Here is a 13,798-nt window from a genome sequence, read left to right as displayed (position 1 = left end):
GGGGTAATACTTTCATTAGTACATAAGGCATGTTAAATATATGAGGTTTACAGCAAGTTTTCATCCAATTTTATTCATTTTAAGCACAAAAATGCACTGAATGAAAAAATTCTGTGAAATTTTCAATTATATGGGAGATTGGCCGATATATCCAGTACAAAGTCACTCGGAAGTTCGAATAGAGAGAAAATATAATAAGGAAAGGATTCTCTTCAATTTTCATTTATATATCTCACGCCCCGAAATTTTCTGTAACTATAACTATAGGTGCCAGGGTCCTAATATTCGCTACCTAGGGTTTGAACAGTTTTTGTTCCATCCATACAACGTTTGGTCATAAAACTAGTGAAGACAGACCACAAACTGTTTACAATTACTTTTCCCAGATACCGAATATGTGCCTACAGCCTACTTTTTACCGTTACTGTCGGTCAAGCTGTGAGGTATATTATTGAAATTCAGAGAGAATATCTTCCCGAAAACACATGTTCTTGTGCAAAAAATGGGTAAAATCGAATTCATATTTCTCAAAGCCCTCATAAAATTACCATAAATTGTGGTAATAGCTTATTGTTTGTACAATTTGCAAAGTAATATGAGATTTTATGAGTTCAGATACAGAACGTGTGCTTTTGAGCTTTGGACTAATATATATTTCGCAGATCTCTTGACTCTGCTCTTGTATGAGTTCGATTTAAAAACATAACAACTCAAGCATTTAAAATAATACAAGTATCCGATAAATACCGTTATGTTGTTTTAAATCTCATAAATCATATTCACTCAATTGAAGTCTCGAGCCGTTGCCTCTTTCGGCCTATCAATACCCTTGTCCTCGCAATGCAGGGCCACAGATCTCTCGCAGCTAACTCCACTAGAGCCGCAATAAAAAATTACCAATGTTTTTATGGCTCTTATTTATGCTTAATCATTTTTAGTTTACACACTTTGTCAATCAGTCGAGTGCCATTAAAGTGATTATAATGTTAACTCAAGTGTTTGTGTTATATAAAAAAAATTAAAATTTTTTAACAAATAAATTACGCCGGCAAAAGCTCATTCAGATCGAACAACAACAATCGCTGAATAACAACAATTATCATCAACCATAATTGTTGTTAGCACATGCCTGGTATATGTGATATACACCAGTGGTTATGTGCATGTGTATGTGCCTGGTATGCGTGTCAATAGCGCTGATAAGCTTCAGTTCGTCAAAAAGTCGTTCGAAATTAATTAAACTTCCACTAGTATTCACGGTAGCGCTTTGACTCTGCGCAAATTGCGTTATGAGCAAAACAGATTTATTTACATGAATTCTAATCGCGAGCTGTATTAGCCATTCTCATTAAAGTGTTGTAAAAAGTGCTTGTTAGGAAGGAATTAACTGTGATTTAAGCATATTTGTGCTATTAACTTATAAATACAATAAATAAATGTATTTTGTACAAAAAAATATTGTTTTGCATAATAAAAGCAGTCGAATTAATTATAATGACATTCATGGGAGTTTTCTCTGTGACTAACGGCATTGGAATTTCTAAGCAATTTAATATAACAATTTAACATTTCACAACAGCGTGAGCAGCGTACACTTAAAATTCCATGTTGATGTGTCTACACTGGTGGTATGAGCTCTCTTATTAGAAGACACGGCGTAGTGTGAAAGTTTTTTAATTACTTTTCGCATGCCAGCTAATACAAGATTGTTGGGGGTTGTACATACATATTGTAACAGCTTGTAAAACATTTCATTGGCTTTTAAGCTATTATGTTCGATTCGAAGAAATTCAGCTTTTAATATCTATTATTTGCACACATTTTTCTCCAGAGTTAAGTGTAATATAAATGGCTTGCTAAAAACCCAAGCATAATTGTCATTAGCTGAACTCTAGGGTATTTAACAGTTATTGTAGATTGTAACATACTGAATTCTCCACCATAATTTTATAGTTAAAATTTCAACAGCAAATCTGTTTTTCTTCAGGAATAAAAGGTGTGTCCCAAAACGAACTGAATATGCACATAATAAAGTATTATCTTTAAAAGTTATAATTTATGCAAAATAGATAAATTAAACACAAAATAACGCATGGAATCAGCACATGCATGGATTTTCTTATATCACTTATAAGTATGTTCATTCACACTGTAGCCATAACCAAAGCGAATGGCTGGAATATCATCATAAAAAACTCCTGTAGTTTGCCGTTTGGAAAACATAAAATATTTATAGATCAAACAAATATTCATTTTGTCATCGAGAACTCGTTTACTTTTTTTGTCTTCAATTAATTAATGTGCAAGAAAATGCGCAAAGACCTGTTTCTTACCAAAATCTTCAGATAAAGTTCTCCAAATAGTGTTTTTTTTACACATATTTAATCCCTCTGCCAACATTCTCGTGGTAAAATTTGCATTGCTACTAGTAATTTCACGAACTTTTTCCGTCAATTCAGCAAAACTACAAGCTATTAAACAACATGGCCCTTGATGGTCCTTTAAATATTCGCACCCATTTTTAATAATGTAAACCACAAGCATAAACTTTTTCTTATCAATTCGTATACCCAATATTTTTTTTCAATTGCACCAATTTTTTTTTATTTAATATGACTAAAGCATTAACAACTGTCATCGGATTTACATGTGGTTAAATGCGTTTGAAAGGGAAGGACGTATTCTTATAGTGTTGATTATAGGTAGCGCCACGTCTTGAATATTTTATATACAAAGTTCGGCGATTTTTGGGACTTATGTGACCAATACGACCACGCCTATGAAGACCATCCTGATGATCCGATTTTGCAACACTTCTACCAAATAAGGCAGTCTTATAAATGGTCAGAAATAGCACGTCTGTTTGACATTACGTTTATTCTTCCTCAAAGAGTTTGCTATGTAATCTATTGAGTTTCATTATACTTTTTTTTAAAAACCTTTTTTGACAGATCACGCGTGAATTTCTTGTTCTGCATTATTTGGAATTGCATCATGGAAGTACTTATGCCTGAACAACATTGAAAAATCGCTCAACTTTACTACGAAAATTCACGTACTATTCGCAACAACGTCACCCATCTTGAGACCCAGCATTCATGATTGGATAATATTCGACCGAATAAACCACGTCCAGCAAGCAGTGAAGACAATATAGCAGCCGTAGTTGAGATGTACACGAAGACTCCGTGAAGTCGCTTCGGGGCCGCTCAGCATCTTAGACTAACGTATGGAACGACTTGGCGCATTTTACGTCGAGATCTTAAATTTTAAGCGTACAAAATACAGCTTCGCTCTGTGGCCTCTAGAAAACTTCCATGCGGATCCTATGTTTTCGAGCCAAACTTTGTTCAGAGATGAGTCCCATTTTTGGCTCAATGGGTATGTAAAAAAGCAATACTGCCTCACTTGAGACGAAGAGCAACATCACGCTTGTCATTCGCCAGTTACCAGTCGAAATTCTCAAAACGAGCCATCGGAAATAAATGCCAAAAAATGTTCTTTCGAATGATAATGAACCTTCCCCATTAAATTTGTAGTTTATGAGTGGTTTCTTTAAAGAAGTGGGGAACCTCGAAATAGATCACCCAATAAAACCTAAGAAATGAAAAGGGCAGTGTTGAAAAAAACGCTGTGTTTCTTTAACATTTTTGATGTTATTGTCATTAACTGAGGTGGGTAGACCACTCACATGAGGCATTTCTCAGTTTAAACTGACCAGTCTGGGTCATTTATGTTTCAATTATAGCTTTGGGATATTTTGAGTATGTTAATGTCAGATGGCACCTGATGAGCGAGAAAGGTGGTGAGGTGGCTTGGAAACGCCATCAACAACTTATATATAACAAATAATTTTGATGAAATGAACACATAAAACTCGATTGTCTTTTTCAAAATATTAATCTATGAATATTCAAAATCTGTTATTCATAGACAGCCATAGGAATCCTTGAACAGTTCCTTCAAGTAGCTTAACAGAAATTGGTGGAAATGTATCGAGAATGAAGTATTTTATAACGATACTGCTTCGACATTCATGTGAGCTGATAAAAACATTAGTACTAACTATAAAAGTCAGTTGCCACTAACAAAATAGTTGCCAAAAAAGCTTCAAACAGTTTTAGATCAACCACCCCACATTTGGAGGTTATAGCATTTTTATTAGCCAATTCGAATTTTTTCGATTCCTACATTCTAAGCTAGCGCTGACATAAACTTAGTGGGCTAAAAATTTAAATGACTTCCACTTGCCATATACCATACTCGTGCACACTTAAATGGTGCAGCGAGGGCAGACCTTTTTGTGATTTCTCCATTTTCCACGATTTAATTACTTGGTACACAAACAGTTGGAGTGCAAAACTGAAAAGTCAAAACGGCGTAATTAAGTGTTTTATATGCCGAGCACGCGCACGCAAGTGTCTAAATTGATTAAAATGTTTAATGAATACTGAAAATCATACTGTACATGAACTTGAAATGCACAAATGTTGGAGGGAAATATTTTGCACAAATGTAGACGCCAGTTCATATGCCATACGCCAATTTCAGTTGGAGGTCTCTCGAATTTGCATATGAGGATGACACATAGCTGGCATATACAAAAATGGTATAATAAAGGTTAAGCATTTTGAAAAATGCACAAAAAATCGGTTCAATATACGGTAATTGTGAACATTTGTTTTTCTGTTTGTTTTTTGTGTGTTTCGGGTGTCACTCCATTTTGGCGGAACTAATCTCAAAAAAGTTATGAATCAGTTAATAAAACCTAATTACAAAAGGTTAATAAATACTTGCTTCAGTTAAATAGTTCATAAAATGCATCGAAGCACTAGACTTATATGGCTTAAATATAGAAAACATTGCACACTTTCAATCTAATCCAGGCTATACGGCGATCTGGACGGAAGTGTGGCAAAGAAAATAAAAACGCGATGGAATGAACTATTTGTGCGCAAAATTCTTGTGCAAAACCATATATGGGAAATATACAAAGTTCATACTGGCATTCGATAGAAGGTACTATAGGAACATGATTGGAATATCTAGTGGTCATAGTTTGGTGGTGCCAACCGTCTGCAGAATAGGGCTGACATATCGAGTAGCCTGTAGGAAATACCAAGAGCGATCCGCCAGCGAAACAACAGAGCATCTCTTGTGCATGTCTTGTTGGGACTTTATGCATGATTAAATTTGAAATCATAACCGACCTATGACTTGTATTAAACGGAAATCCTTTAGCTAACTCTTTCCGCCTACTTTAATTAATATAAACAACCTTCAACTCGAACTAACCATTTCGTGAAGATATCTCGTTAACTAAAAACGTTTTGTAAACAAGACGGATGCGTGTAATATTGGTAGTCGAAAAAGTATTTTCGTAATTCTAATCAAAATTCAACTTAATTTTTATATTTATAATGAATTTAGATGAACCAAATATGTACCATTTTGGTCAACTACTTTTTGCCATTTTTCCGTTAGGGACATTATTCCATCAGCGTAAAACTGTTCTGGTTTCTCGGCGAAAAACTGCCAGAAGTAATTTTCACAGGCTTCACCTGAAGCCAGCTTTACGTCATTAAGGGAGTTCTGCATTGACCGAAACAAAAAGTAGCCCGATGATGCAAGGTCAGGGCTATATGGTGGATGAATAAAAATTTACCAACCAAGCTCACCCAGTTTTGAACTACTTTTCATGTCCAGTTACCATTCGCTTCAGAAATCGATTTAATTTCGTTTTAACAAAGAATCGCAGATGTTAATTCGGTCCATTAAATTTTTCACAGACAACTCATGTGGTACCAAAACATGGAACTTCTTTTTGTAGCCAGACTTTTTTAAAGGGTTCAAAACCATTTGATGATGCATGTTAAGTTCCTTGGCGATGTCATGGCTGCTTATGTGATGGTCCTTTTCCATAACTTCATCGACTTTTTCAACAATAAGTCGACCAGAGCGATGTTCATTTTTTGCATCGAAATTTCCGGAAAATGACTGATACGGCATCGTCTCCGTAAACTTCACAAATATCATTGGTGGCTTACGTGGCATTCTTCCCTTTTTTATACAAAAATTTCTAATTATAGCGAATTTCTTCATTACTTTCACTCATTTTGAACAGCTCTAACTTTTTTTCAACTTACCCGAATTTATGTTTGGCTAAATGAAGCTTAAGATCTCACCTTTCCAACACTATATGGATGACACAATGTATTTGGTAGCACTGGAGATGTACGACTGCAACGACATCTATTGTCAAAATACGAAAAGACTTTTTCGACTATCCAATATTTCAGATCGATATCTGAAACACCGGTAATATACCCCGATGAGGGTATAAAATTATGTTTGCTGAGCGGTGATTCCCAACAAACGTAACATGGCAATTCATAGCTCACATTAATAATACTTATAAAAACCAAAACATATTCGATAGTAACCTTGTTGTTCTTCTAGTCGATTCAAAATTTACTTCGCTACGCTTATTCAATTGTCGTTGATCCGCTTTGTGTTTTCTCAGAATTCCAAGAACTGCTCATTGCTTTGATATTCCGAATTCGCCAAGTATCTTCAAATGATGTATTTATGACATACTTTGGCACTTAAATAACACAATTGACGTCATTAGCAGACCAAATGTTTGTTTATATTTTTTTACCAAAATAAATAGTAATAAATAGTGCCTGCAGCACATATGTATACATCCTATCGGCAGTTGCCTTCCTTACCACCAGCAGTTTAATTGATTTGCGATCCATCTATTCCGTCAAAAACAAATACCTAGAATAAATGTCAGTAGGTGAAATATAAACTGTTAGCATATGTTTGTTTGTTTGTATGTATGTACTGCGATTGGTTTTGGCAATACCCAACTGCGTGTAGTTACCGCAAAAAGCGACCGCCTTGGAATAATAAACACGGTTTCAATTCACCATTCGGTCATTGAGTTGGCTCATTTGCATGAGCGGGCTGTTCGTAGCAAAACAAAAACGAAATACATATACATATAGTACATACATACATTTGTGAAATTGTGTGAGGTGAAGTAAAAAGCAACAGGTAAACTGAGACTGTGTACAGCGTGACGTTTATATGACGCTATTGACCGCAACAGCACGTGACTTGACAGCAAGCCAAATGATTGACCGATGTTTGGTTCATGAATTTGTAATGGATGGTTATGTACGGCCAGATTGTCTGATAACGCCATCAGTTTGATGGAACTGCTTTAAAGTTAACAGTTTAAAAAATCACTGTGGTATAAAATATGGTACTGGATTGGAGACAGATCTATAGATCTCAGAATTATCTACATGTACATACATGGCCATTGAAATATATGTCTGCTGAACCTGAAATAGATAAAGTTTCTGAACATTATTTGATGAGATTGAAAAATATTTTGGAATAGGGTTGCCATCTATAAAACAAATAAAAATGAAAATTTTACAAAATTTCTACTCAACAGATGGTATTTCAAAAAAAATTGTGAAAATTTTTAAAAATTTCAAAAATTTCTGATTTTGTATTTTTTTAGTAACATAGTTGCCATCTAATAGTCTAAAAACATAAATAACAACAAAATTTAATAAATTTAAATAAATTTTATTAAATAAAAGCCTGCCGAACCTAAAGTCTCTAAAAGTTTTTCGGATGTTTTTCGATGAGGCTATATTTTAAACATACTTTGGAATAGGGTTGCCATCTATAAAACAAATAAAAATGAAAATTTTACAAAATTGGTACTAATTGTAAGATATTTCAAAAATATTTTGTTATAAATTATCCCGCAAATTTTCGGTTTTGAATGTTTTTAGGAATAGAGTTGCCATGTACCAGTCTAAATATCAACAAAATAGAAATAAATGTCTGCCGAACATGAAATCTCTAAAGATGTTTGTTACTCGATGAAGTTTTATTTTAAATTTTAAACGTATTTTGGAATAGAGTTGCCATCTATGAAAAGTAAAATTTATAAAAAATAAAAGATTGTACTAAATGCCTGGTGTTTAGTAAAGGCTGCCATGAAATATTCAAAAAGTTCTCGAGTTTGATTTTTGTTTGAGTAGAGTTGCCATCTAGGACATTCAACTTAAATGTTATAAAAAAAAAACTTAGAAAAATCGCTGCCTCACAAAAAACGTTTAAGGAAGTTCTCCGAATTATATCGCTTTATTTTAAACATATTTGGGAATAGGGTTACCAACCATACTTAACTTAAAAATAATCGAACAATTTGTATACTCCCCAATAGTAAAATTAGACATGCTGCTAATGTGAAACCTCAAAAATAATTTTATATGCCAACCACCTGGCACGTGGTCGAAACTCGTGGCTGTTGCCGCCTTTTCACTTGAACAATGGTAAGCACCGTCGCTAAGCACATACTTGATATACCCATAAATTTCTTGTAACTGTTATAAAAAACTTAGCAGATATAGTAAATTATTAATACTTAATTGATTGCTTAATTGCATTAACGGTTGTTCACCGTGTTCTGTAACTTAATAGTTAAAAACACTCATAAATACTTGAAATAGAGTCCGCGTTTATGTAAATAGTTTTCTGTAGCCAACTTAACCACATGCTAATTTACAACAATAAAACTGTAGAAATTGTGAAATTTTTTTTCATTCTTCTGTTTACGATACTTTAGATTACCGCAAATACTTGTGAAATGGCAGAAATCTGTATTTTTTGTCAATAAAATTTATAGGTATACTATAGAATCGGGAACCACCATTCAGAACATGTTCACTTCACATATATTAGAATTTTTTATGGTTTCCAAACTGATACCATATTTTCGATGAAATCTAAAATCCCAACACAATAATAGCGTTTTATATAATTTTTTCGGTTTTTTGACCAAATCAAATCTTCGTGTTTATAAATACTAATTATAATGTAAGTAAGTATATATTTTATGTAGCACCTTCTTTGTTCTTTGTACAGATCTGGCTAATGGTATCGTGCGCTATATATTGCATATACGTTCATTATAAAAAGTAATTACCTGTCTAAGATCACCTGAATGAGTTGTTCCTCACTTTGGCAACCACTGTCGAGCGGAGTACGTCCACTAGGTAGCTAAAACATTTCGAATGATCTAGTTAAGGATCACCAAGAATAGTATGATAAAAACGTTACAATTAACTTTACTAGGTACAAATATCACACTTAGTCGGCCACTGATAAACAGAGCCAGTTTCATCTTCTGTTATTATTTCACAAGTTTTATTTGCTTGTTTCAATCATCATTTTCTTATCAAATAAATAATATATTTAAAGTGAAGGAAATGTTTATGTCACTTCATTATGAACACTTTTCGTTTCTTTAGTCTGCAGTTCGTTCCATGGCTGCGCTACCATTTGGCCAAAAAACAAATACAACAAATTCGTTACGAAGAGAAAAGCAGCTGTGAACAAGAATATGATATTCCACTGCCAAGGATCGTTCTGAAAAGATATGATAAAACTAAGTGTGCTATATTATTTATATAACTGTTCATCAATATGTCGATACCAAACAAGGTTATTGATAGGGTGATTTGCTCTCTAAAACAACTCTTCGATATAACGCTAATATAAGCCGCAGTGGTATTATCTATTTACTTGCAAAATTAAGGAATTTGCCTATCTCGGAACCGGCAGAAATCAGAAAATTTATAAAAAAAATACCAACAATTTAATCCTGGAGATCAAACACAGCATAACTTTTCTCCACTTTGGGATTGGTTGACAATTCAGAAACAGAACTCTCTCTCTACGAACAAAAATTACTCTATAATTGTCTTATCATTCCCGTCCTATTACAAGAGAGAACTGCTCATCGCAAGAGTTTTGAAGACGTCGAAGGGTTTCAATGAAAAGACCAAGGGTATAGGAATCTGTATACACTTGGAATGTACAACTGGAGTGACGTCGTAAAGCATAGAGGCTACTGGCGAATTCTTATATTCCCTATGCAGATCAACCAACGGTTGTAATTTGAAAATATCGTTATGGACAAAATAATAGGTGTGAGTTTAGCCGCTATAGTTTATTATGCTATAGTGCTTCATTAAATTTAGTTGCCGATATAATAAGCGTAAGTAATATTAAAAAAAATATGTGGTTATTTCCAAGTATTAATCGTATAAATTTAAGTATTGGAGTATTTGTAATTTAGAATGAGTCGTAAGCGTCAAATGCGACCTGTATGCAACTGCCTAGTCACCCACCTGATCCCAACCCAATGGAGAACTTGTGGAGTGACCTTAAAAAGAGATATGCAGCCTTTTCATGTCAAAATAAATAGCAATTGTGGCGGAAAGCTACTCAATTGGAAATCTGCAAAAAATTAAATCAATTCATGCCGAAAAGAATTGGAAAAATTATGAACACTCACGGAAGATGTACAGTTTATTAAAAACCCGTGGACCGAATAGAGGTGAACTTGATTTTTTTGTTTTCATTTAGAAAAAAAATATTTTACATCTATTATTTTTACCAATGCTAATACTTGTTTAAAAAACAAAATCAATTCGCAATAATTTTCGACATATTTAGGTTTAATAAAGTCTTTTTTTTTACTTTATTAAACCTAAATATAACTAAAACGCAATTGTTTAACTTGCAAATATTTCAAAGCTATTAAGTAAAAACTATTATTTTGTCCATAGGTGATTGGAATGATATCGTTTCGGATGAAAATTCATTAACTTCTGGACAATATCTTAAATTGACGCATAGTGCCCGGCTTTGGTGGATCATTGCTTTATTCCGACTATACCAGTTATCTTCGACTTTAACCGCGTAAGCGGTGTCTACGCCAATAAAGAAAATGTCAAAGTTTGGATATATATTATATATATATTAGTTGCCTTGCCATAAAGGTGACAAGGGAACACTCTATGAACTATACTACCATATCAACCTCTCAGAAGTCGGACATCGTCGCTAGATATGAAGTCTATCGGCAAACTTTAATCACAACTGCAAGGGCAGTGGAGCCATAAACAGAAATCACAAATACGATGTTAAAATATTTTTTTGTATTCCGTAAAGAATGACTCTACATTCTATCGAGAACCTGAGCTTAATTAATCTATTTTATTTTGCATCTGTGTATATTCATCAATTTATACTTAGGTACTTATTTTTCTTAAATAAAATCGCCAGAAAATTACAACCTGAATGTTCTGCTCTAGCATCTACGGCAGATCCTCACTTTAGCTAAACTTTTGCTAGAACTGATTTAAAAAACTTTTGATCACTTAGATTACTCACCTCATCTTTTACGACTTCTGCCACAGCTATGGGCGAAAAAATGGCCGCTATCATGACGAATGTGCCGGTAACACCAGAGAGGAGTGGAGCAAAATTTGGCGCCAGGTCAATGTGATTCAATGAACTACCAAGCGTAAAAGTCGAAAATGCGACAACGGTAATAACGATACAGGAAATGTTACCCACCGCATTGTCCTTGGACAGCAAGCTCATAGTCGCCAATGCAGTGGCGGGCACCCAGTTCGAAATCGTATTTAATGACTTGCGCACCAGCGACAGACGCACTTTTCTGACTTTCAGCAAATAATGCGAGATGATTGTCACCATATAAGTGCTGATTAACATAATGAAAAATGGCAGCGCCGATATTAAAGCATTTATATGGATCTCGTAAGCGTACATGCCGTTCAAATATATGGGTATCTGCTGGCCCATGGTCGCGATCGTAAAGGCGTGACTAATTTTATTTAACAGCAGCACCAAATAAGGCACTGAAGTGGCGATCGCGCACCAGGGTATGGCAGCCTTGCGGCGGTTTTCGCGCATACTAAGAGTGCCGGCAGATTGTATGAGCTGCTTTTCAGTGACTGATATACGTTTGGAGACCCATGGTGATTCAGCGCCAAAGATTGACCAGAAAATGCACCACACTAAGCCGGCGAGACCTGCAATGCAAATGTAAAAGAAAATAAGTTTAAATTATTGCTTTAACTCACTTAAGTACCTGGCATATAAAAGGCCGCTGGCCAATATAATGATGACACTGATAAAAAGCCGCTATTCATCAAGCCTAAGGCTACGCCAAACTCCGCGCCAGATTGCGAGAAGCCACCGAGCAGACTTCGTTCGTTGAGTGGACACCACTTGGCTAGATGTCCAAAGATTGTGGGAAATAAAACGCCCTGCGCCAAGCCTTGCAACGCGCGTAACAAAATAAAAGTGATGAAATTGCCAAATATCAGACTCAGCGGCAGCACAATGCATATGAATGAGGAGAAGAAGAGCGAACAGAACAAGAGCTTGATGCCACCATAGGTACTACAGATATAGCCGCTGGGTATTTGTACCAAAATTGCACCCCAATAAATACTTCCTAGCATAGTGGACTTTTCGTGCGGCGTCAATGAGTAACCCTGCCAATAGAATAGTGAAATATATTTAAAAATTCGAGTTATTCTAGTTTGCAGAGGGATCGAGAGCGGCATTGTTAAAACAAAAAATAAATTTAAAGTTTAGCCCAAAAACAGCTTAAATGAGGCGCTAGAATTATTTCTTTCCCAAATATTGAGTAATCGAACTAGCTCATCCCATAGCGGACTTCTATACCAAAATTTAGCGTCAATCTAGAGCAAAGGCATAATTCTCGAATCTGCCCGTCACTTCCAACGTGGACCTCTCCCGAACTACTGATTTCTTTTACATACCTCCGGCATAAAATGAGCGTACGTGCCGTTGGCGGTTGTGAGTACAACAATAACTTCGGGCACATTGACACGCTGATGGAAGGTCAACACCAAGGAAGTGAACAACAGCAAAATTTGTGTGTAACGCACTGGAAAGGAGCTACCTGGAAGAAAAATATGCGACGTTTCTTCCAAGTTCCATCTCAATCTTCAAAGCTTACCTAGACACATAGCCAATAAACTCTCAGCATTCTTTGATGATTGTAGACAATGCTTTTCATCCTTATTTTTTGTTTGATATTTCGATGCAGAATATTAGCAGTTATGAATGTCGTGTAAAAATATATATTTTAGATAACACACACCAATTTTGATTACTCTTGAAAGAGTAATGAAGTTGAAATATTTTGAAATTTTCAATATATTATATGAAATTCGAACACAATTTATTTTCTTTTTGTTACATCAAATATACAGAGGTGGAAAAATAAAGTTTTAAGTCAGTCATCTTCTGATATTGTTATAGTTCTAGGACGAGTTCTTGAAAGAGTTTCAGCTTACAAATAATTTACGCGATGTGTCCTCTTGATCTTAAAATTTTTGAAAACCTTAGAACAATGAAAACGAACCATAGAAGAATAAAAATTTTAAAGAGAATTCTAAAAAGCCAAGGAAGTATGAGTAGCTGGATCACCTTACCGAGGCTCATTTAAAAATCCAATTTCAATGGCCTTCTTAAAGTGTTACTTTAATTCTAAATAATTTAAATGAATTTTGATTTTTAAGCACATCCTTTTAAGATTTTTTTTCGTTTGGGAATATCTAACCCTCATATCTTTGAAAACAAAGCGAAATATGCAAAACAACCCAACGTGTCATTTATTGGAAATATTCTGTAGAATTTTGAAGACCCATTTGGCTAGGCAGCTCATCACACCTCATCGCAAAATTTATCGAAAGAAATAATAACAATTTCGTTTTTGACGAACTAGAAAGGTAAAAGGATCAAAAACTACAGAAACATGAAAAATAATTAAACCTAAATTAAGTTAAGTAGAGAGAGATAGAAAATGGGTGTTTTTGTATTAAGTAGTGAAAACATTAATATGTAACAGTATTAT

General features: G+C 34.6%; 1 protein-coding gene across 1 annotated transcript; it reads right to left on the bottom strand.

The window, feature by feature from the left end:
* Window positions 1-9,287: 9,287 nt before the first annotated feature.
* Window positions 9,288-13,619, bottom strand: LOC120773090 (putative inorganic phosphate cotransporter). Its single transcript, XM_040102059.1, has 5 exons — window positions 13,615-13,619; window positions 12,699-12,885; window positions 11,999-12,407; window positions 11,275-11,939; window positions 9,288-9,462 (listed from the first exon to the last, which is right to left on the bottom strand). Exons 1-5 carry the CDS (start codon window positions 13,617-13,619, stop codon window positions 9,307-9,309), a joined length of 1,422 nt encoding a protein of 473 aa, XP_039957993.1. The 3' UTR covers window positions 9,288-9,306.
* Window positions 13,620-13,798: the final 179 nt, after the last annotated feature.

The sequence above is a fragment of the Bactrocera tryoni genome, chromosome 3 (genome assembly GCF_016617805.1).
Source record: "Bactrocera tryoni isolate S06 chromosome 3, CSIRO_BtryS06_freeze2, whole genome shotgun sequence".
Lineage (NCBI taxonomy): Eukaryota > Metazoa > Arthropoda > Insecta > Diptera > Tephritidae > Bactrocera > Bactrocera tryoni.
The sequence above is the reverse complement of the archived record's forward strand: the minus strand, read 5'-3'. Positions and strand labels throughout refer to the sequence as shown.

Coding starts and splice junctions, on each gene's coding strand:
- LOC120773090 (XM_040102059.1), bottom strand. Junction 12,408..12,698: donor ACGCTCATTTTATGCCGGAG/GTATGTAAAAGA, acceptor TTCTATTGGCAG/GGTTACTCATTGACGCCGCA. Junction 11,940..11,998: donor AGCGGCCTTTTATATGCCAG/GTACTTAAGTGA, acceptor TTTGCATTGCAG/GTCTCGCCGGCTTAGTGTGG.